Source organism: Cladophialophora carrionii (genome assembly GCF_000365165.1).
Source record: "Cladophialophora carrionii CBS 160.54 unplaced genomic scaffold supercont1.8, whole genome shotgun sequence".
Classification (NCBI taxonomy): domain Eukaryota; kingdom Fungi; phylum Ascomycota; class Eurotiomycetes; order Chaetothyriales; family Herpotrichiellaceae; genus Cladophialophora; species Cladophialophora carrionii.
The window spans coordinates 99134-121533 of NW_008481833.1; the positions used below are offsets into that span (position 1 = coordinate 99134).

General features: G+C 55.1%; 7 protein-coding genes across 7 annotated transcripts; 2 read left to right on the plus strand and 5 right to left on the minus strand.

Moving 5' to 3' along the window:
- Positions 1-1103: 1103 nt before the first annotated feature.
- G647_08684 (uncharacterized protein) lies at positions 1104-2276 on the plus strand (the record flags this gene model as incomplete). The annotated part of the gene is made up of 3 exons (XM_008732991.1): positions 1104-1186; positions 1244-1880; positions 1938-2276. The coding sequence occupies 3 exons, from the start codon at positions 1104-1106 to the stop codon at positions 2274-2276; spliced, it is 1059 nt and encodes a 352-aa protein (XP_008731213.1).
- A 950-nt stretch (positions 2277-3226) lies between these two features.
- G647_08685 (uncharacterized protein) lies at positions 3227-5514 on the minus strand (the record flags this gene model as incomplete). The annotated part of the gene is made up of 6 exons (XM_008732992.1): positions 3227-3486; positions 3777-4219; positions 4298-4500; positions 4597-4878; positions 5002-5100; positions 5185-5514. 6 exons carry the CDS (start codon positions 5512-5514, stop codon positions 3227-3229), a joined length of 1617 nt encoding a protein of 538 aa, XP_008731214.1.
- A 249-nt stretch (positions 5515-5763) lies between these two features.
- G647_08686 (uncharacterized protein) lies at positions 5764-7497 on the minus strand (the record flags this gene model as incomplete). The annotated part of the gene is made up of 1 exon (XM_008732993.1): positions 5764-7497. One exon carries the CDS (start codon positions 7495-7497, stop codon positions 5764-5766), a length of 1734 nt encoding a protein of 577 aa, XP_008731215.1.
- A 1229-nt stretch (positions 7498-8726) lies between these two features.
- Positions 8727-11836, minus strand: G647_08687 (uncharacterized protein; the record flags this gene model as incomplete). The annotated part of the gene is made up of 2 exons (XM_008732994.1): positions 8727-11319; positions 11433-11836. 2 exons carry the CDS (start codon positions 11834-11836, stop codon positions 8727-8729), a joined length of 2997 nt encoding a protein of 998 aa, XP_008731216.1.
- A 1162-nt stretch (positions 11837-12998) lies between these two features.
- On the plus strand, positions 12999-14639 carry G647_08688 (uncharacterized protein; the record flags this gene model as incomplete). The annotated part of the gene is made up of 4 exons (XM_008732995.1): positions 12999-13163; positions 13240-13455; positions 13730-14335; positions 14463-14639. The coding sequence occupies 4 exons, from the start codon at positions 12999-13001 to the stop codon at positions 14637-14639; spliced, it is 1164 nt and encodes a 387-aa protein (XP_008731217.1).
- Positions 14640-15326: 687 nt separating this feature from the next.
- G647_08689 (uncharacterized protein) lies at positions 15327-20777 on the minus strand (the record flags this gene model as incomplete). Its single annotated transcript, XM_008732996.1, has 1 exon — positions 15327-20777. One exon carries the CDS (start codon positions 20775-20777, stop codon positions 15327-15329), a length of 5451 nt encoding a protein of 1816 aa, XP_008731218.1.
- Positions 20778-21426: 649 nt separating this feature from the next.
- On the minus strand, positions 21427-22384 carry G647_08690 (uncharacterized protein; the record flags this gene model as incomplete). The annotated part of the gene is made up of 4 exons (XM_008732997.1): positions 21427-21572; positions 21620-21854; positions 21905-22068; positions 22117-22384. 4 exons carry the CDS (start codon positions 22382-22384, stop codon positions 21427-21429), a joined length of 813 nt encoding a protein of 270 aa, XP_008731219.1.
- Between the last annotated feature and the right edge of the window lie 16 nt (positions 22385-22400).

Sequence of the window (22400 nt, forward strand, 5' to 3'; positions counted from 1 at the left end):
AGCAGCCTGAGGCAGACTCGGGTGTCACAAACTCCCAAAGACATACCCCAAAGAGATACCCCAAAGGAGGTACATGTCAATAGTAAAACAATGCGAAGGTCGCCAGCAAAGATATAACTATGCCTGATGGGAGCAGCGCGGATCTTCCAGTGGTCTACGGGGTGACTGAGGACCCAGACTTGAAGGACATTTCTCGCACGAAACACCGTAACATGGTCGACAAGAACAGTGAACTCAATCAACATGCCACGATACAGCCGTCAAAACGCGCATAACCCAGCTAAGCACAAAAAGGAAGCCTTGGGAAAATTCTTGCTCGGCTCTGGCGCAGTTGCGGGCGACTTCGCCCCCAGTCTTTTTGGCGGGATTGGATTATTCGCTCAGCCCTTTCAACCGTCACAGCGCCCTGTTCGCGTGCTCCTAGTCAGTTAGAGCTGACGAGACGTGCAACTGCAACTGCAACTGCAAACTGCGCTGGGCCCCGATCTTTCATCTCTGTCTGCACTCTACTCCGTACTCTCTCTCCTTTCTTCCATCTCTCGACAACACTCATTGCATCCAACTTTGCACTCGCTCCTTCACCATCGATCAATTGACCGTTCCCCGGCACATTCAGCGAGCCATTCGCCTGCTTAGGTCGCCCACTTGCCCGCTCCAGACCGCGCTCGGAACCAATCCCCAGCTGCATCCCCTCCTCGTTGGGTTTCAGCCGCACCCAAACTGCAAAGTGCCCCGAACCGAGTGCGCCTTCACCTCAGTACCAAGCCTTGACCAAGGCCGCGGACCCCGATCAAGTGACTCTCAGGTCCCCTTATAACACCAAAAGCTTCCCGACCTGTTATCGGTGGTGCGACTATCGTTATCTTCGGACCGTTACACGTCGCTGAGCCCGACCACAACGTCCATCAGTTGTGGAGACCCAATTGCGGAAAGCAGGAGTTCAATCATCAACTCCGCTCGAAGCCGCCAAAATTCGCGCTCACGAGGCTCGCGCTTCCCTCCTCGGAGGTCAGGCTGACAACTATCATCCTCTACCTGGAGGGTTCCACCATCGCGAGGGATATGCTGTAAAGGATTTTGAGAAGAGACGATCGACATCCATCATGTATCGACCCAACTCGAAATGGACATGGGCGTTTTCCATCATCGCCCTGGTCCAGGCTATGGTCGTTCTTGCATTTGAAAGGTGAGCGTTAAACCGATGGCAGGGTCTCAGTACGTCCTCTTCTGACGAGATTGCTAGTTATGTCTTCGCGCATTTCCAGATTCACCTCGAAGGCATCCCCAACAGCAGCGGCAGCACATCCTCGCGGACCATTCCCACCTTCCTGACCCTGTACATCTTCGGTTTTCTGTACCAATTGGTGCTCGTGTGGGATGCACTGCGCATGAAGAATACCATCCAAGTCATCGGACTGGTCATGTACAATGTTGGACTGCTCATCTACGGCGCCGTCCAGATGGACCAGATCAGGGACGCCATTCTGGAGCTAGCTGAAGATGACTATATTCGCAAAGACGTCTGGTCCGATACCGAGCCATACCTCATCGCCATTCCGTGCATCCTGGCCGTGGGAACGGTTCTCATGGCTGGCTGCGCCTGGAAACTCTACGACGAGTTCGCCTGGACCATCTACAAGCGCATCTCGGCCGATCTGAGGATGAAGCGGCGCTACCTCCAGTACCAAATCTACATCACCGTGCTGAAGTTCGACTTCTTCTTTTTCCTCGGATTCACCGTCCAATTCGTCGTCATTGTAAAGGGCCGGGGTGCTGAATTCGCTCTCACCATTGCCGCCATTCCCGTCACCATTTTCATTCTGCTGGCCGCCGCCTGGTTTGTGCGGAAAGAATCTCTGCTCGGCAGCATCGTTGTCATTGTAAGTCTAGCGACTATTGCCTCTCGCTCAATCACCCCGACTAATCTTGCGTTCTAGATCCTCTACTTTGGCGGCCTCGCCTACTTCGTCTTCAAGATGGTCCGCATGTACTCCCCGCACTGGAAAGATCCGTATCTCCCGGCACGAAAAGAACTGACTGCCTTTGCTTCCCTGACCATAATTCTCATCCTCCTTACCATCTCATACGCATGCATCTGCGCACACAACTATAAGACGGGTCTCAAGCCGTACGTCAACAAGCCACAAGCCATCGAGGACGATGAGAAGCCGATGGGAGGAAGTGCATATGCTCCGTATGCCACCGAGATGGAACCGAGTGGGGTTGGGAAGATGCCGGCTCCGCGACCGATGGCAAACAGGATGGAAATTGATTGAACGACAAAATACCGAGTCTTTACTGCTGTGGATACCAATGAGCGGGCGTTTTTGTTATATATATCTTTTGTCATGTTCTCGGAATGGGGGATTTGTGCCAGTGTGTCTGGATCCGGGGCGTTTTGAACCTTGTACTGGACCATGAAAAGGCCAGGTATAAGGTTATGACATATATACCTTGGATGAACCTGTTTGACTGGGGAAAATACGGCAGGTTACGGTGAAGGTGGCGTCAGCCATGGCTCCTGTCCGTGATGAGTACAGTACATTGCCCGAAGCCGGCGTATGGAATGAATGAATGGAACAATCTCAGCCAAGGTTGATATGAAGATTGGACTAGCACCAATCAACCTCTCTGCGGTTTTCTCCATTGCTGTCAAGAGATTTCACTAATCTTGGTTCCTGCCCAGTCAGCGTAGCAGACCTGAGTGAGCTGAGCAGAAAGTCTCGTGTCACTCCTACTGGTTTGCTCACGTCAACCACTTCTTCCCGCTTGAACGTCGCGTCCGTAACTCGTGTACGACGATACACAGAAGATGTGGAGATCCCGGACCATGGCAACTTGACGCCATCAACGCCGTGAAGATGAACATGGATATGACTTTGAATGTGAGCGTGAATGTGACAGTATGCCCTATGCCCTATGCCACACGCCGCGCCACACCACGCCAATCATCCACCGTGACGCCCATGAAGTATTCCTGCCTCGCCTTGAATCATGGATGATAGACAGAGAGGTCCTGTGGGGGTAGATAGATGACCTCATCCGTTCGTTAGGACTGGTCTTATGGCAGTCCATTCCAACCACAAACCACCGTATGTTATCATGTCTACGGCTTCCGCGCGGGCTGCGGCGGCGGTGTTACCTCATCGACCTCACCATCCTCAGGCCGCCTCCCACCTTGCGCAGGACCAAAGTACACAGTAACTGAAGAGTACTAGCTAATATCTCACTCGGCCATGAAGATCTGCAACACATTGGGCACGTCGCGCCTCTTCTCCTCGACCATGGAGTCGCTGATCTTCCAGAACGCCGTGGGACCCGCGGGCCCGTGGGCGTCGTAGTCCTTGTCGAACCAGTTGCCCAGGATGCCGCGGGCGGATTTCAGGCCGCCGATCTGCACGCCCTCGGAGCGCCAGCGTTCTTCGCCGTGGAAGATGCTGAAGCTGGTCCAGCGGATGGCGCCGGCGGCCGTGGCTTGGACGGTGCCTGCACGGACGGACAGATTAGTTAGGAGGGGGTTTTATCACGGTGTGGTGGTGGTGGTGGTGGTGGTGGAAATAAGTGGTTAGGCACCCGGGGGGGGGGGGGGGGTGGTAAAAATAAACATTGCAGACGGGTACTCATCCACAATCACACGCACGCACCCACGCACAGTTTAGTTGAGGGGGATAGAACAAGGTGGGATGATGGTGAGCAGGAGGGAGGGAGAGCATAAACACCGGGGGGGTTTGTATTGAGACGTCGGTGGTGCACACGCAACATACGTACGTACGTACCTCTGATGCGCGAATTCGCGTTCGGATCCCACGCCATAAAGGTACTGCGGCTGGTCCCCTCGAAGTGGACGACCGGTAGCAAAGGCTTGCCGTGCTCGTCGAGGCCGTCCTGTTCCTCGACCCGCGTGACCTGCAACTGCAGCTTGATCAGCCGAAACGCCTCCCTCGTGGAGATGGGGTCGCGCTCCTGGTCGGCGGGGATGTTGGCGCCGTGGGGGTCGAAATTGAAGCGGTACAGGTCGTTGTAGTCGAGGAAGCAGACGATGCGCATCCACGTGCCCGTCACGCCGTACGGGTCCAGCGCGTCCAGGTCCGGGTGGAGCGAGGGTTTCGGTTTCCCGTCCAAGGGCGAGGACACGTAGCTGTCCGGCGCGATCCCCTCGAACAGCCCTTCCCACGGTCTGAGCAGATTGCTCCGCGTGGAACTGACGTTGCGGACGGTGCTCTCTCCCAGCAAGGTGCGGATCGAGTCCGGCAGCCCCAGAGAGTCGGCGCCGATCAGGCCGCGTCGCTCCGTGTACAGTCGGTGGTTGTACGCCAGCACGACCATGATGGCTTGCACTTTCTCCCAGTCGATGCGGCCGGTGCCGTCGTCGAGGAAGGGACCCCACATGTTGGACTCCTTGTACCGGCGGAGGTCGTACACTCTGCTGCGCGCCCAGGGGTGCACGTCCCGGAGCGGGGTGGGATAGTTGCGCAGTCGAAGCCGCGTGTCCTCTGTGTCCTCGGGCGCTTCGGGCTCGGCGATCCCTGCATCGGAGCTGTCGTCGGAGTTGTTGTCGTACGAGTCATCGAAGACACTGCCTGCGCGGGCGGTCACGTGCTGGCAGGTTTGTCCTTCGGGGTCGGGCCACGGCGCGTCGATGTTCATGCCCGCCAGGACGTGTAGCTGGGCGGAGATCTGGCGGAGATCTTCTGTCGGTGCGGAGGGCCATTGTCGCGGTCGGGCACGGGTGAAGAGGCTGGAGCAGCAGAGGATGGTGTTGATGTTGAGGCCCTGTTGGTAGTACTTCGACAGGAAGGACGTGTTTTTGGGTGACGTGGCGAGGGTTTGCGCCGTCAGGGCCAGGGTCTGAGTGAGGATCTCGGAGAGATTGTTGGTCTATGCAGGAGCAGAGGATGTGTTAGGTTAGACAATGTCCCGTCGTACAGCATTTCAACGCACGGAGTAATTCATTGACAGGACAGGGGGACATGACTCGGATGTACCACGTCGTTAGCTCACCTTTACTTCTTCACTGTCCGACTCGAGGATCTTCTGTAAGTTGATCAGACGACTGAGTCGGGCTCTCCACGTCTCTGAATCATCGTCATTGGGAGGATCCTGAGAGTGGGATTGCTGTCAGTGGTCGTTGCGCGGCTTGATATCAAGACACGGGCATCGAGTCTCAAGCGGCGCCATCCTTACAAATAGAGAGAGATAGTGTATCTTCCAGAGCAGCTCATCGGTCTTCACCACACGATTCAAATGGCGGCAAGTCCTCGCCAGCCGGGCCAAGTCGACGGGCTCGACGTGCTGGAAAATATGGTGTAGAACCTCGGGCGCCTGGTCGAGGAGTCGTGCCATGGGCTGTGTGTGCGACGGCGATGGTGAGGCCGAATGTGAATGCGGGATCAGCTGCGGGGATGAATTGTCCGGAGACGGACGGCTCACATCGACTTCGGTGGTGGTTGCGTAGACTGTTGGCTTCCCAATAGCGCCGGCCGATGGCGGCACAGGGACGGAGACTTCTTGCATGGTTCAAATGTATCAAACACTGGACTCACTGATGCACCGAGGGAGATGCAGATGTGAGAGAACGACGATGAGAACGACAATGTGAACATGACGAGCTCGAATCGCGGTCGAATGCCGGGCCGAGTCATTGATTCACTGGCCGGAGATAAGGAGGCGTCATCCGGTGCTCGCAGCATGTCTTTACGAGATATAATAGTATATTGAAACGGATATATGTATGTACACATATATGTGCTATTATCTGCCCGTTTAAGCGGCCTCGAGATGAGTCACCTGCATGGCCGGTTCCAGCTCGTGCCAGAGCTTCGAATATCTCAGCTCATCGGCCTCGCCGGTCCACAGAAACTGGCTCAGAGTCCATCGGAACCGGTCGTAGTCTACTAGTCCATGCTTGACGCACGCTCGACCAAGCATGAAGATGAACGACGCATGCACGACCGGGGACAACGAGGTGGTCACCGCCCCGGTACCCAACATCCAGATGAGCAGCGAGGGAGCGAAATCCAGCTCCGTCAGGTCCTGGTCCATCGCTAGCAGCGTGTCGTAGAGCTGTATTGACAGGACGTTGAAATGCCGGTACTTCAGCGGATTGCCGCGCAAGTAATGGTGGGTGAACAGCAAGGCCGACAACGATACCGCCCTCCATATGGTCACGCTCCAGTGATTGTCCCCCAGCGTGGTATCCCCTTGGACAATGACCCACAACTTTCTCTCGATGCGGTGGAACATGTCGGCTCGGCGCATCCGCCCCTGGTCGTTGGTGAGCCTCAGGGGGCTGATCTGCTCGGCATCACAGAGGTCACGGATGTCGCTGAGGAGACCGACGACCTGGTGGTGAGGAACTCCGGCTGTATCGAGTTCTTCCCGGCTCAGGCCAGGCAATGACCCCGAGGTGGTCTGGCGCCGCTCAAGAGTTCCCCACGACTCGTCCCAGACTTCGATCGGTGGGAAGCGCAGTTTCTCATCAAACACTTCCGAGTATATCAGGTCGTTCCAGCTGATCAGCCGCTGGAGGTGTTGTTGAACGTTGGATTTTAGCGACGAGAGCCCCCCGCGCATTTGCACAATCGCCCACAGACCCGCCATGTGCTTGCTCGCCTCGGGGTAGGAGTCAATGACAAGGGCGATGTTGGTCAAGGCTGCAACCGCCGCGACTGTCTCATCATTCGCCGCCTGCTCCAAGTCGGACAAGCGATCGTTGATGAGTGATATAGCCGCTACCTTGTGCTGCAGTGTCTTCATTTCCTCCTGCGGATCGGGCACTGGTCTGCGGTGCCGGAAATGCATGCCCCAGCTGAACATTGTCGCGTGGAAGACCAACTGGTCGGATATCGCGAACGACGACCAGGAACTCTGGCCATTGATGGGACACCAAGGGTACCGCTCGTATTGCTGGAACAGGAAGAGCGAGGTCTCATCTCCCTGATCCATCTGCACCGGCAAGACTTTGAAAACGTCTATCTTGCGAGACCCCAGCCACGTCACGGGCATGCCTGGCACGAAGCCTGAGTCGGTGGCGACCTGTCGCTCGGTGATGGCGGATGATACATTTGCTGTCGAATCTCCTTCCCGCTCATCTTCGCTCGTGTTTCTTTGCTTCCTCTTCTTGCCGGTGCGGTACCGGTATGGGTGCCGAAGCTCCAATTCCCCGGATCGCATCCTAAATCTCATCTTCTGCCCGCCGCTCATGCCATGTTCTGAATCCCGACCGTGCGAATGCGCAGTGTTCAGCGCCACTCCGCCCGCTTTGTCGGCTTCGCCTTCTTGCTTCCCAGCATCCCTCCGCTCCAGGTAGTTGTGCATAACATGTCCCCGCAGGGTCCGGAGCTGTTGGCGATCCGGCTTCGTCTTGTGGCCTGTCGACGCAATGAACACGAACTGGGCCTGAACACGTGCGTCCATGGCATCCTGCTGGTCGATATCTGTGGCATTGACGACAGGATCACCCACCGCTTTGCTCGAGCTCTCGCGCACGCGAGCCATGGTCTGAAGTAGGTCGATAATTACACGACAGGCCAGATTCGCCGTCTCAATGGCCTACCTTTCATTTGCTGCAGATGCTAGCAGAAGACGAAGGCAATGTCACCTAGATATTGGGTGATAATATATTGGGTGATATCAACGAGAACACCACGACCTCCCAACACTATCCATCCGGCCCAGTTCATGCTTTTAGTCATCACGTATCATGGTGCAGCAAGCCTCCACCCTCAAGGCCGTATTCAACCAGCGTATTGTCTTTTCCCAACGACATTGTCTGGTCCGCTGGCGACAGAAATAAGGCGAAGTGGCTTGTGTAATGCGCCCGAGGATTTGTGGATTACTGATCAGTACCGTCTTAAGCCGAGCCGCCCCTGGAAACAAGCAGATCAAGCATTTTCTGGGCGAGTCTTTCCCTCTCTCCACGTACGTAGGTATCCTTCATACCATAGCTGAGTACTCCTTGGTTTACGGCAGTCCACCATCGGTACGTGCGCAATCTATACTGGGCATAGCTCCCAGGGGGAAAACATATTTCGCGCCGTGTTTTCTCTTGGCCCCGATGCTCGCTCAGCATCGTCAAGGTCTTTGCGAGCGCGAGCGCGCCTTCATACCGCTAGCAGATCGATAGAAGGACCAGGGCTGGAAATCCCTCCGCAGCCAACATACATTCTCGAACCAGTTATCAATCAGCGCGTCTCATAACGTAGCCGACCTGGGGCAAAGACGATGACGCATCCGGCGAACGGTCCATGACTCCGGATGTGAAGATGGCTCCGATTTCGCGTATAGAGGCAAGAAAACCTGTATCACAGCGCCGCCCGTAAAGATGCACCATGAGGGGCACGGCACAAGGCTGGTCGCAAGTTCTTGCGAGTTAACTAGGACCTCATCTTATCCTCACTGCGCGATATCGTCGAGATCGTGTAGGCGGCCATTTCAACATATAAACAGGTCGCTGGAGGAGTGCTCGAGCCCTGAGAGCGAGGCCGAGGGCGAGACCGAGATTCCTGGATGACCTTGTCCCACGTCGACACGTTGCGCGAGAAAGGTCTGGTAGGAGCGATGACTTGGCTACAGTAGGAGCAGAATACTTGATATTCTACCAGGTGGTTACAATACAGGACTGTACTGAGACATTTCAAAGGGACTCGTCAAATACCTGGTATGTATGCCTTTCCCCCCTATTAGCTGGTCGTGCGCGAAAAGTTGTCGAACCTCGATTTCAAAGGTTAAAGGGTCATGATTCCGTGGAGTCGATGCTCGTCAAGTCTTGCTGGAGGAGCCGAGTATTGTGCCACCGATGATCGGTTCATGCTGCGACTGCATGCTGCGACTGGCGGGAGCCTGCCTTCTTCAACCGCCTGCAACATCTCAAGCTTGTCCCTCACCTCCACTAAAGCGGAATCCCTGACATGCTGCGGGCCAAACCGCTTGACCAGTCCAAGATCAAACATGTATTGCAGATTCTCTGTCGCGGTCTTTCCAGTGTTGTCAAGGGCTTTGATGTCCGCGCCTTGGTGCAGAAGCATTGCCAAAAGACCTGGACTAGCTGTGATGGATGCGAAATGAAGCGGCGTCTCGCCGATTTTGGTCCGAGAGTTAACATTTGCGCCGCAATCGATCAATACTCTTGCAAGATGGTTGTCGAATTGCGTGGCTGCCACGTGCAAAGGTGTCCAACCTCCTTTGTCGATTGCATTTACATTTGCGCCAGCCTCGAGTAAGATCCTCGTTGCGGAATCATCGGAACGGTAGCAGGCGGTATGGAGCGGGGTCCAGCCTTGAAGGTCCCGGGCTGCGGTGTCCGCCCCAGCCCTAAGCAGAAGCTGCAGCATAAAATCCGACGAGCGATTTGAAGAAATAGCTTGATGGAGCGGCGTCTTGCCATTATGATCTTTTGCCTCTAGGTTCGCAGACCTTGACACGAGCAACTTCACCACATCTTCTCGATCATGAACTGCTGCGAGGTGGAGTGGCGTGCCAGCAGCGATAGAGGTATTATCGCGTTTGTAGGCGTTATTGACGTGCGCACCATGACTCAGTAGAAAGCGAGCAATCTCCATATTTCCTGACAATACGGCGATCGAGAACGCCAGGCTCAACATCCTGTCGTGCTGCCGGAATAGTATCAGCTTCCCAAATGTTCCGGGCCTGTGCCAATACTTCAGTGCTAGGGTGGAGATCAGCAGTGCTGTCGCAACCATGAATAGCGCGTTCGAAGAATGGAAGACATCGTGCAAGAAGTTCTTGTCAAAGTAATAACCAAGTCGCGACATGTACTCAACGAACCATGACGTTCCGGTAGCTTCCTTTTGACTGAAGAAGAAACTGAATGTACTATGGTTTTCTGGCCCAAAAGAGGGAGAAGCTCGCGCGTGCAGCGGCCAGTATGCGGTAGCATAGCTCAGGAAGGTGACGTCGCGTTGGAGCCGGAGCCGCTCGCAATCCAAAGCATTGCTGAAGACACTTGCGGACGGCCTCTCCTTGCTCAGGAACTCCAGGCATTTTACCGCAATCTCGGAGTTTGCCTTATCTGGGTCAATTTTGTAATATTCAAGGACCGGGTCGCCATCAAGCTCTGCGCGGAGAAGGTAATCTTTGAACGACTGGTGCACCAAAGTCACCGTATCACCATCCAGAACAAGAAGTCCCGAGCACAGTTGGAGTCTGTCTTTGGTTACTTCGGCGGGAGTAAGTGTTGCACAAGAGGGTGGCGCCAAGACCGTGGCCAGTTCTTCAAGCTTCAATGGTCTCAACGAGAGAGTAGCCCATCGCAGCATCGCAGCGACAAGGCTTGAGTTGGCCTTGCTGACCCCCCGCAACAGACGGCCGTAAATATCGTAGAGGCCTGCTGGTAAGGAATCGAGGCAGGCTTCTGTCTCGGAGATGCTGACCTTTCGTAGAATACCCACCGCGAATGAAATCCAGAGGAAGGTCCCTTCTGACCGGAGCTTCAAAGTCTCAAAGACATGTCGCTCCAACTCCAGCGGGTATCGTTTTACTCGAGAGAGCTCCTTGACATTGCTGCGAACGTAGGTGTCCACATCGTTGCTGACCTCTTTCTCAGAGTCTGGGTCTAGCCGAATTGTGGGATAATGGCCCAGCGCGTCTTTTATGCTCCGCGGGAAGTGACGGCTGAGAGCGATGACCTTCAATTTCGGAAGAACGAGATCCCGGAGCTTCGCGAGGAGGGTACCCAGGGAAGTATCTTGTAGTTCATCAATCCCGTCCAACACACAGGAGACGGATGCCACGTCTATCTCACGAATGATGTTTTCGAAAATCCTCCAGAGACTGTCAAACGAATTCTCTTCGAACAGATTGGTTTTTTGGATTTTAAAGTCGGGGAGCAAGTGAGATATCATATCGGGATGTGAGAGAAGGACTTGAAGAATGAGTCCCCTGATCACACAGGAAGCTTTGTTTCTTTTGTTGTCCTTGTTGTCGCAGAAGAAGTATAAGACTTGTTGCATGTTGGTGTTACTTTGCGCTGCAAGCTGTTCCAGTTCTTCTGTCAGGAAGACTGACATGATTGTTTTGCCCTTTCCAGGACCTCCCGATATCCAAAGAAGCGGCGATTGACAAGCCGGGTCTTTCCATGATCGATAGATCGGATGCTCGGTGATCCAAGTACAGGTTCCGTACGAGCGTTCCCCTTTCGTCCGGGTCAACATGGCTCTATCGTCAGCAGAATTCGTGATAAAGAGCTCAGCAAGACAATAATCTTGCCACTGCTCCGTGGTAGGGGCTGAGGTATTATTCGAGTTGCAGAGACCTTGCAACTGGGAAGAAAGGTTCCTGATTTGCTCGCTCTGGACTTGTCTATTCCACACGTTAATCCGGTCAAACACTTGCATATGTCGAAGCGGGAGGGCTCAAGCAATGAGTACAAGTGGTCGCCAGCGTAGCTTTTGAGGCGAAGCAGGTAAACTCACGCATCAATCCGAGCAAGACACAAGGCTAATGTCATTTTGTCCCCGTCAATCTGGTCGAGTTTGTTCGCCACATTATCGGTATTCCAGGTTGAGTTGAGTGCTTTTTTGATAGCATTCGCGTTACTGTCCCCAGGATCTGCTTGGAGCCTAACCAGGATGTCCGATAAGGCATTGGTTTTGGTGTTAATCGATGACAGGATTTCGGCCACCTGTCGAGACTGGTAGGACGGGTTGGCCTCGATGCTTTCCACAACGCTCGTCAGCTGTTGCAGCGAGGCGATGTGCTGAACCACCTCCTTCGGCGCATCTCGAATGGTTTGCACAGATTTGACAATTCTCACCAGCTGCTCAGCTATCTGAGACGCTGCAGCAAACGCTCCGAGGACTTCGAGCCCGCTCGCCATAGATACGGAGTGATCGACTTGGTGGTGGCGAGCAGGTCGTAGGAGTGAATTTTTTCCTCGCGGCCATCATGTTCGAGTGTTGAGTTGGCTGGCAGGCAGAAGATTGCCTGAGGTCGCGACGGTGAGGCTGATCATTGGCAAGGTCGAGTGCGCCTTGCCCCGCACTAAGTACTTCTGCCAGCACATATCGTCCTGGAAGCTGATATTACTGGCTCTGGAGACTTGGCTTGCCTTGACAATTGTGACGACGAGCAGAAGAAGCTGCCGTGACGGGCACAGCGGCTGAATGCTGTGTCTTGAATCCTGAAACACGAAACAGCCTGCCAAGCCGGCACGTTCCGCGCACAAGCAATTCACGTGACGTGGGCTGATTCCTCCCTCGCCTGCGCCGAGTCTGCGTTCTCACCGAATACTTACAGCATCCATCACCCATCACCCATCCCAGACGTCGAGCGAGCAAATCAGCACAGCCTCGTTGCACATACTCCAACTCAGCTCACGTTGGGAGCTTTGTCACCGGCTTCGAGCTTCGTGGCACAAGCATGCGCCTAAGTTAAGCTTAAGGTGCTTAGCGCCAGTCCTTCTGGCTGTCTTCGTAACAGCTCGGGTCAGATTCAGTGATACCTCGTAGTGGACGACGTGAGGCGTCGCTGACGCCCACTATCTACAGCCAAACGCCAGCTATCAACATCGCCCTTATCTGTTTGACCGCCACCCTCTCTCACTCAGGGACTATTCAAATTGCCTCTTTTGCCTCTTTTGGTTGCGAAAGATATGTGACCACCGTCTTAACACGACGCGTATGCGTTCACCTTCTGGACGTGGAGAAGATCCCAGCACCCTATCTGATGGAGGGTGTACTGGGATGCCCAAGGTACGCAACCGTCGTCTCTTATTTATTGGCCCGATCACAGAGTGAGAGTCCACTCGGTGGAATCTTGGATGCAGTACCGAGTACGAGTATTTCTCCGGTTGTATTTGTGTCTCGCTTGTCTCCTTCATGTCCTATTCCCCAGCACGACGAAAGTGTGATCAGGATACCTTCTACGCACCTTGACCGACACTTCCATCTGGACTCGTACACCAGCATGGCCAACCTCGAGAAACAGAAGTCAACCGAGACGCCGGTGGAAGTTCTTACCACTGGCGACCAACAGCCGTTATGTCCTTCGGAGGCGAGATCGTGAATGCCTCAGGTCATGTCGACCAACCTCCCCGCCAGTATGGCCTCCTAAGCATCTGCGGACTCGCATTGACGGTTGACAACGCGTGGGTCGTCCTGGGCACGTCGCTCGCCATATCAGTCTACAACGGCGGCGCCCCCGGGGTAATTTGGGAGCTCTGGGTGGCCACATTCTACTACAGCTTCCTCAACGCCTCGATTGCCGAATTCGCGAGCACAGTCCCTTCCTCTGGAGGCGTGTATCACTGGAGATTCCATCTCTGAAGGGCCGAGATGGGGTCGCCCAGTCGGATTCTTCGCCGGCTCGTTGAACTATTTCGGATGGCCGTTTGACCTAGCTTCCATCGCGTACATTATGTCCGAGCTTGTCGTCCAGATGTACGTTCTGTACTACCCCGACCATGTCATCAAGGCCTGGAATCTGTTTGTGGGACTAGTGTGCATTATCGTCCCGTGCCTGGCAGTCACCTCTGCCTCAACAGCAGCTTATCCTAGCTGCAACGCTTTGGCCTCTTCGTCGTAACGATCGGCGGGATCATCACCATGATCGTCCTCGCCGCCATGCCCTCACACCACGCCTCAAACAGGTTCGTTTGGTCTGACTTTCAGAACAACACGGGCTGGTCCGGCGGCGTGGCGTTCCTGACAGGCGTTTCTCAACGGCGCCTTCACCATCGGCACGCTCGACGTCGTGACACACATGGCCGAAGAACTGCCCAACCCGAAACGAGACCTCCCAAAGGCCATCTTCGCCCAAATCGGCCTCGGCTTCGTCTACGCATGGCTCTTCGCCATCGCGCTGTTCTACGGGCGTCAACGACCTCTCCGCCGTGCAGACCAGCATCGGCTCCTTTCCCCTGGCCGAGGCATTCGCCCAAGCAACAGGCAGTCAAGGGGCAACATTCGGGCTACTCTTCATCGTTTTCCTCGCCCTGGTTCCCTGCCTGATCGGGACGTTCCTGACGGTTGGACGCGCATGGTGGGCACTATCGCGCGACAACGCCACGCCCTTCTCGGGCTTCTTCTCGCGCGTCAACGAACACCTCAGCTGTACCGTCGAGGCCACGCTCCTCACAGGGATCTTGACCATCGGCGTGTGCGCCATCACGCTGGGCAGCAAAACGGCCGTCAACGATCTGGCCGGCTCGTTCGTCGTCCTCAGCAGCATCTCCTACGCGGCCACCATCCTTCCGCACATGCTCACCCAACGAAAATACATACCCCTCGGACCCTTTAACCTGGGAAGATTCGGATACCTGATCAACGGCCTCGCCGTGGGGTTTATCATCTTTTTCGACATCATCTATTGTTTTCCGGTGAGAGCGGCGCCTTTCGCCACATTTTCCTTTTCTCTGCCACCCCTTGTTTTTCTTCTTAGGAGCTATGAGTACATCCCGCGGTCCGAACTATTAACTAACCACGAGTAATTGGGTTTCGATCCAGTTCTCCCTCCCCACCACGGCCTCCACGATGAATTACAACTCGGCCATCCTCGTCGGGGTCGTCGTCCTCACGACATTCTGGTGGTTCGTGCGCGCGGTCCGGAAATACGACGAGCCCGACGTCGCTAAGATGGTCGAGGTGAATATGTCGCAAGCGAGGCGCGCGAGCAGGGTATAGGATAGAACAGCATAGAATAAAATAGAATGGGGGTTGCAGTAACTTAGATAGGACAGTGATACTGCTTAGCTTTTGGCTTTGGCTTTGGCTTTGGCTTTACTCGTCTGAAGGCCGAATCGCACAAAGTATACCGATCCGTGATGTACGGGTAACGACGTAGAGACTAGACACCCACTACCCGGTAGAGACGTCAACCGATCCTTCCATCAACCCATCCAAGCCTCCGCGGGCGTGAAATCCTGGCTAGAGAACTCGGAGACCAGAACTCAAACGACGTAATCCGTCCGTTCGAGGATATATATACCATATATGTACTAGGTATGCACCTATAGAGGAGATACCAGCGAACGTGAAGGTACCGTAATATTCCCGGTCTATCCCAATACCAGATCCGAACCACGCAACCCATTCCGAGGAAGTGGTATGCCCCCCACCCTGAAGCTCGAATCGAGTATCCAATCAATGTGTCCTGCCTCTAGGGTAGACCGAAGGGACATACAGAAAGTATACATAGACACAAGAGAAACTCCTTCGCCTAATCGAAGTATGTAACCCATTCATTTCCTGAACACCGCGCTCAAGTCCATGTTCGAACCAAATCCGAACCAAATCTAACCAAGTGTCAGGGAAAGCGACAAAGGGAAAAACGCCCAGCACGCAAGCTTCATCTCTCGTCCATCCGTTCATTCATTCTCCGGCCCCGTACCTATACGTCCCCACCAGTCCAAACACCCAGCCCGCCTCCCTCGCCCCTGCGAATTGGAGCATATACACCCGCTCCTTCCCCAACGTCACACCCCCCGTGTGTGCAATGACCTCGTCTTCGTTCCACACCTTGACCGCCACGCCGGTCTGCATGACGCGTTCAAAGCAGCTTTCTCCGAGCACCGAGTCGAGTAAGACGACGTCGCGGTCCTTGTTGCGCGTGATGAGAATGCGCTTTTCACGCCCATTCCCGTGGACGCGGTGCGGAGTGTGGCTGGAGCTGGGGAGCCGAGGGCCGCGCGTAGACGGTTGTCCCGCAGGGGTGAGGTTCGAGGGCGAGCGGGAGTGCCCTGGCGTGGCGGGTGGAGAGACTCCTGCGAGGACGGCTGGATGTTTCGGCGTCGTTTGGCCGCTTTGTGGTGGAGACGCCGGTAGCACAGTCAGCCGGGCGGCTCCTAGGTTCTCCCAGTGCTGTCCTTTTCTGACGTATAAACGGATCTTCATGTTGTTGACCATGCCTCCCCCTTCGGCTGCGGCCGCGCTAGTAGATGGCACGTTTGGTCCGTCGTGGCCGGGAATATAGCCAGCCTGGCTAGGGGCTGGAGTACTGGAACCCGAACCAGTGCGGGTGCCGCTGCTCGAAGAGTACAGCGAGCCACTGGTGCCCACTCCGCCATCCTTGCGAAGGACCGATGACCGGTTCAGGTTAAAAGCGTTGCTGACGCTGAATCTCTTGAAGGCGGAGAAAGCGCTTGTCGTGGTACCCGAGCTCTCGACAGAGAAGTCGACCGACGCCGGCGTTGGTGCAGACGACGCGCGATAACTTGACTTCTTCTGACTACCAAAGCTGAACCACGAACTCGACTTCGCCCGGGTGTTTGAAACTTGTCCCACGTTAAAAGTGACTGGCGGCTGCCGAGCCGGACGTGCCTTTTGAAGTTGGATGTAAGTGGGGTTGTTACAACGCGCCCAGTTGATCATGCCGTACAGTGCTTCACACTCCTCGGGATTGCGTGACCGAAACATGACATTGTTGGTAATCCTGATCCTCGAGTTTGGCGTTGGAGGTGACCGAATCGAAATATCCAACGCGGTTCCTCTCCGTAGTGGAACGATGGGAGTCAGCTCGAAAGCGACGAGTGGTTGTTGACTGGGCGAGGACATCCCCGAGTCGGAGTCGTCGGTAGGGCGGCTTTGCGGGACGGAATGGGCTGCTGACATCTCAAAAGCCTCAATTAAACCTGGAGATATGACAATGGAGCACTCGTCAGGGTGGATCTGTTCCCACATGCCTCTATCTGACCACGAGCAGATCAATGCGATTGTCCTCGACTTTTTGTTGGCTGGGACCGTGACAGATGATGGAACCCTGCGGTAAGGCCCTTGAGAAGCTGAATCCGAGGGAGCCAGCGTCCGTGTTCCTGTAGAGGCGCCTGTACCTTGATACGACGATGGAGGCATCGAGGGGGGCATGGATGGTTTGGACGCTCGCCGATCAGCCCCAGTGATTGCAACAAGAGGTGTTGGTACATCTCCATGCTCGGATACCACATCTTCCGACGTGTCAGAAGATGTGTCACTCTCGCTATCGTAATCGGAGTCGGAGGAGCTGCCGGAGCTTGTGGATGGCGCATATTCGTGCTTGAGAGGTGATGACGTCCGCCGTTTCAACGTTTTATCAGACGGGCTCGGTGTAGGCTTTAGGATGAGGTTTGGCTTATTGTTTGATACCGGCAGGAGGACTCCGGAGTGGTGAGGGGGAGTGGATGGAGGAGAGGGAGAAACACCAAGACTCAGTCGCAAGGGGCGATCTTGACGTTGGTGGTGGGAAGGCGGTGTTGGGATATCTTCTGTATAGATCTTGCTCCTCGGTGAGCTCTTCTGGCCACGGCTCGATTGATGTACCCGCGGCTCTTCCTTTGATGACAGCCGTTGCACCTCAGGTGATGATTGCGTTGTTTGCACCGAGGACGGCGTTTGGTGAGCCGGTTGAGTGCGAACCTTGTTGACAGTAGGGAGGTCTTTTGATGGTGTTGATGACAATGCTCGATGATAAGCAGGCCTTTGTGCGGGTGCCCCGGGTCCTGCTTTAGGCGAGGGTAACGAGGTGGTGGGCTGTTGCTTGGGTGTTTGCGACTGAGACTGAGCGGTCGCAGCGGTCGACTTCGGAGCTTGGGGGAGATGAGACTCTGGAGAAGACGGCCATCCGCCAGAGGCGTGCGCCCCTTTTTGGGCCTTTGAGACATTTTTGTTCTCGGTGCTCTGAATCTGCTTCCTTGTCTCTTCGGAAGGTCGTTGTATGACAGGCTGCCGGGAAGATCGAAACGCCTCGGATTTTTCTGTCTGGTCGGGCGGATATCCAGGTCTTGTCGATGTTGTTTTAGACGATGTGGTCAGAATTGTCGCAGAATCTCCGATCGAGCGATTCGAAATGGTGGATCGATCAGAAGACACCGCTGATGGTACAGGCTTTCTTGATATTGTGGTTGGCGGCACCCGATATTGCGGAACAGGCTTCGTGGCCAGTCCGCCTCCTAAACTCAGTCCTGGCGAGGGCCTGTGGACTAGAGGGACGCTGGGCCCAGACCCACGGCTCGGCTTGGTGTGGGCTCCGAGGACAGATGGCTCACCGATGGGGACCTCCAACTGTTCCGCGGTGGTTACCTTATCGGATATCTGACTATTAGCCTTTGCTTCCTCAGGATGAGATTCGACGGTTGCTGTGGTGGCCAATGGCGTAGGAGGATGCACAAAATCGGGGGTACGATTCAGCCTCGGCGGCAAAGGGTTGGAACCGAGCATATTCATCCATTCCGTCACAGCCTCCTTGTCGTCAGTCTTCAGTGCCAGCAGTTCGTGCCATTCCTTGCCTAAGCCGGCCAGGCCCCGAACCATAATGACAAGGTCGAATCCGTCCTCTCCACGTCTCGCGGATATGGAGTTCAGCTCAATGGGAGCGAAGAGGAGCCATTTGCTCGTGTCGTCAACTTCGCAAACAAGCACATCTCCACCAACGGGTTCGCCACGGGCATTGTCGCGAAAGATTAATTCAATACCGCAGTCCAGCCTTTGCCCGCTTGAGTGGTACACAGTGAGGTTGAAGAAGTCCCGCGCTTTCACCCGGCGGGTTCTGTTCACCTTGACTTGGGTCATTGCCGCCATTGTCCGTATGTCGCGCGTCCTTGTGGCATCAACATTCGCCGCTAGTTTGTCTTCTAATCGAGCCTGTTCTTCTTGATTTCGCCTCCCGGCTAGTGCCGTCAAGTCCGCATAGGTAGCCGCCATCTGGACAGCTAGAGGTAGGTCGGACTGATCTTGAATTCGGGTGAAGGCCTTGCTGAACGCCTTGACCCTGACCAGCGGTCTTTTGAGCAAGTAAGCCACATCTGCTTTCTTGCCTTCTCCATCTACCAGGTCACCCGCCTCGTCCCGAGAAATGCCTTGGTCGGAAGGACTGGAACTGTTAATCGGAGCAAGGTTTACCACAACATCCTCAAAGCCAAGTCTCCACGCATGTAAATAGTCCCGGTAGGCCCTTTCAGATGTCTTTGCCCAATTGAGCAGGCTGTCCACGTTCTCGAGGGGGATCCGCTTGTGGAGGGTTTTCAGTCTCTCCAACGCGATGCCCATCTCGACGATGGGTTTTGTCATATTCGGATTGTCCGAGCTACTATCCGACGAGAGGAACAATTCTGCTGCCGCGGCTGAGTCGGTTTTAGACAATGCACATTGAAGAAGAACCGGGATGACACCATCGACAAGGGTCTGTAGTTCTCGTGCATACTTCTGTTCATCCGCCACCAGTCCGTCCAGTATCTCCTGCGCAGAGCTGGAACGCTGTTTAGCTCGTGATCCTCTTGCAGTCCGTGCTGATCGACGGTTCCTGCTTCCTCTTGGCATAGAGAGGACTGACATCAGGTCTTCATGAGTCGTCAGCTTGCGTCTGAGTCCATTACTTTCTGGCGCTACAGTCTGGTCAGGGCGCTGCTCCAGGGACGGCTCTCTCAAAGACTCGGCAGATGCAGTTGCTACGGGCCGATGTTCGCCTACAGAAGGACAAGGTCGGACGGGCGGACTCGTAGGCGTGATTGTCGACTTCTCAAGTGAGGGATTTTCAGCCAGAGGACCAGCTGCTTCCGGGTGATCCCCACTTCTCATCATGTCTTGCCTGGAAATATCGCGGCGTCGACGGACTTTTGCGCCTCTCCGTCGCAGAGAGGATGGAGAGCCATCGTTGTCGTCTTGGTCGGCGGTCCGAGGAGTGCGAAGTCTTGGACCAGAATCTCGATCCCCGTTCGAAGAGGTTACTGAGTCACCATGTTTTGGTGTATCAGGAGGTCCGTGTCCATTAGGTGTGGAAATAGAGTCCCATATGTGATTCGGGTCTGCCAGGATAGGCTTTACCTCCGAGGTCCTCTTTCTGTGTGTCCGTTTCCGCAGCGGCTTGGGCATTTCCACCGGTGGCAGATCTTCTCGTTCACCATCATCCACAAAGGGGTCAGGTTGCTCCTCCAGCCATGCCTCGATACTGGGTATGCGATTGTTGGCCGGGGGTAGACTTTCCGACTTCATAAACCTATCTCGCGTTTTGTTCAGAAGCCCACCTCTTCTAGTTTTCGGCAGCTCCGCGGCTGCAAGTCCATCTCCGCCCCTGCCTAGCAGTTCCGCATATCTGCTGGATTTGCGTGTACTTGGTTCGTCACCGTTGGCGCTGATTGGTCCCCCAGGATACCCTTCGTGATCACCAGAAAATATCGATTGCGTGGTCAGTTGGCGGGCCAAGTCATCATCCGCTCTGCTTTCCACGTCGTCTTGGGACAGTAATTCCTCCTCTGGTGAGGGATCCCCATGGTCCAGCGGTTTTACTCTGATACCGTCGTCAAGAGGTATTGCCGGTTTGATCTCGGCGTCTCTAGGCAGTGGTCTATGCGACCTTGAGCGGCGAGATTCCTTGGTGGTGTCTTGATTGGATGTGTAGGACGGATCATACCGACGCGACTCTGGGCGTCGGCTGCTTGTGGGTTTAGAGCCTTTGTCTTTGGCGTCTTCCTTGCTTTTCCAGTGCTCGTCACTGACGATGCGGCGCCGTGGAGCACTCTTACTCCTGGCTTTGTCTGGATTGCCCTCGGCCTTCTCCCTAGCCCTTCCATCGCCGCGCACACTAGACTCATCACCGTATTCAGACCTCGGTCTCGCAGCGCCTGAAGGACATTCAGACACGGGAATTGATCGCACGCTCACCGCATCTGGAGCGAGAGCTTCTGCAGCGCCCTGGGCCTGCCACTGCCGAATGCGATCCTGGACGGTCGTCGCTTCGTAGGAACCAGTGCGTTGAGAGGACTCTACATTTTGGATCTTGGGAGGAGTGCGCCTGCTCGTGCGATAGGTCTTTGGGGTTTTGCGAGCTGGCTTTTTGGCCGAGTCCGCTGGCATTGACTAAGCTATGAGGGAAGCGTGGTTCAATGATGGCTTGTCTTCTCAGATTGTGGCGGCCGTTCGCTCTATCGAGGAAGTTTGCATTGGCTCCGTAGGTCGCTGCTTGGGCATGTTGGGCCTCGACGTCGATATAGGAGACAGCGACTCGTTCCTTGGAGCGGCGAACGTCTGAAGCGGCTGCAGGGGCGACGATGCACTTCGAGCAAGCAGATCAGATCCGGGTCTCATGCAAGGCGCGGTGGCACAAGTTTCCCGTGGCGCAGGCGATATGCGAGGCGGGTTGCGTCAAGGCGCAAGCTGTGTGGTGGGGTCGGATAAATACACCAAGCGCGTTTCCCAGAGCAACAACCGAGACGCAACAATCTCGGATCTATTGGGCAAGTCCGCAGCAGATGGCTCGATCTGACCTCTAACTCTAACCAGCGTGCCAGGACCCGTCCTTCCCGTCTCTTTGGAGTACGCTGGTGGCACCGCCGGCGTAGTAGCTAATTACGAGTACACTATCGACACAAGATTCTTGATGCTACTACAGCATCCCACTCACCACAGAGTGCACAGCGTGTGATGCGTTTTGGGGATATCTATTCTATTGCCTTCGCAGAGGCAGTTCCCGATTGAATCGATTCGCCCGCCCTTGAATGTCATCCTACTTTTGTGGACGTTTCTTGGGTGTGCTGATATGGCCATTGGCTTTTGGACCGGCTACCGTCCCGTTTCCCGCCACCGATTTCGCTATCGAGTTTAATGCCCGGAAGGCGCTAGCGATCGAGCTCATGCTGCTCGCAAGTAATACTGTCATGTTTCAGCTAAAGATCACCAGTATCGGGAAGGGCACTCACTGGCTGGAATGACGATCCAAAAGAAGTTCATCAGAAAGTAGTAGCCCCAGAAATAGTAGCCCTCCGGCCGACAATAGGTCAAGTTTTTGTGGTAATGGTCAAACATGGACGTGGCATAGTATAGCACGTCGCCGTAAATCTGGCCGAGCGAAACGATGATCTGGAGGGGGTGGCGCAGAGGATGTGAGACAACGACAAAGTATATCATCAAAAATGACAGAGGACCCCAGAAAGCCTGCGTCTGCGTCAGTGGTATATGGCGTATGATCCCGAACTCGATCTTACCGCGGTGATGGTCTCCATGCACAACACGAAAGGGTCCGACGTGAGGTATCTCGAGTCCGACAGCGAGTACTCTTTCCACAGTTGGCCGAATATATCTTGCATTCCGCCCATACGAGTATGGTTATAAGCGAAATAGCCCTCGAAGAAGAGGTGGATGAAGCCGCCTACTGCACATCAGTGTCCGTCCCCTGGCACAGGCAGTCTCTTCTTACACAAACAAAACCACAGCGCAGTCAGCTTGTCCGTCTTCTTCAGGCGTGGTGCAAAGCGGGACGCAAGGAACCATGTCAGGCCGAGAATCACCGCACAGCCAGCCGCGAATGTAGCAAGGAGTTGCGGCACGGTCAGGTCGTTGGCCACGAAGTTCAGGATTTCGATCTCCGTGGGATAGTACGGGTGGACCGGCTTGACGACGACAACAGTTGGTTCGGGAGGTGAGGGGGGCGTCGGAGAGCTCATCATTCTCTTCAAGAAATCCATGGTGGAAGTCAACGAC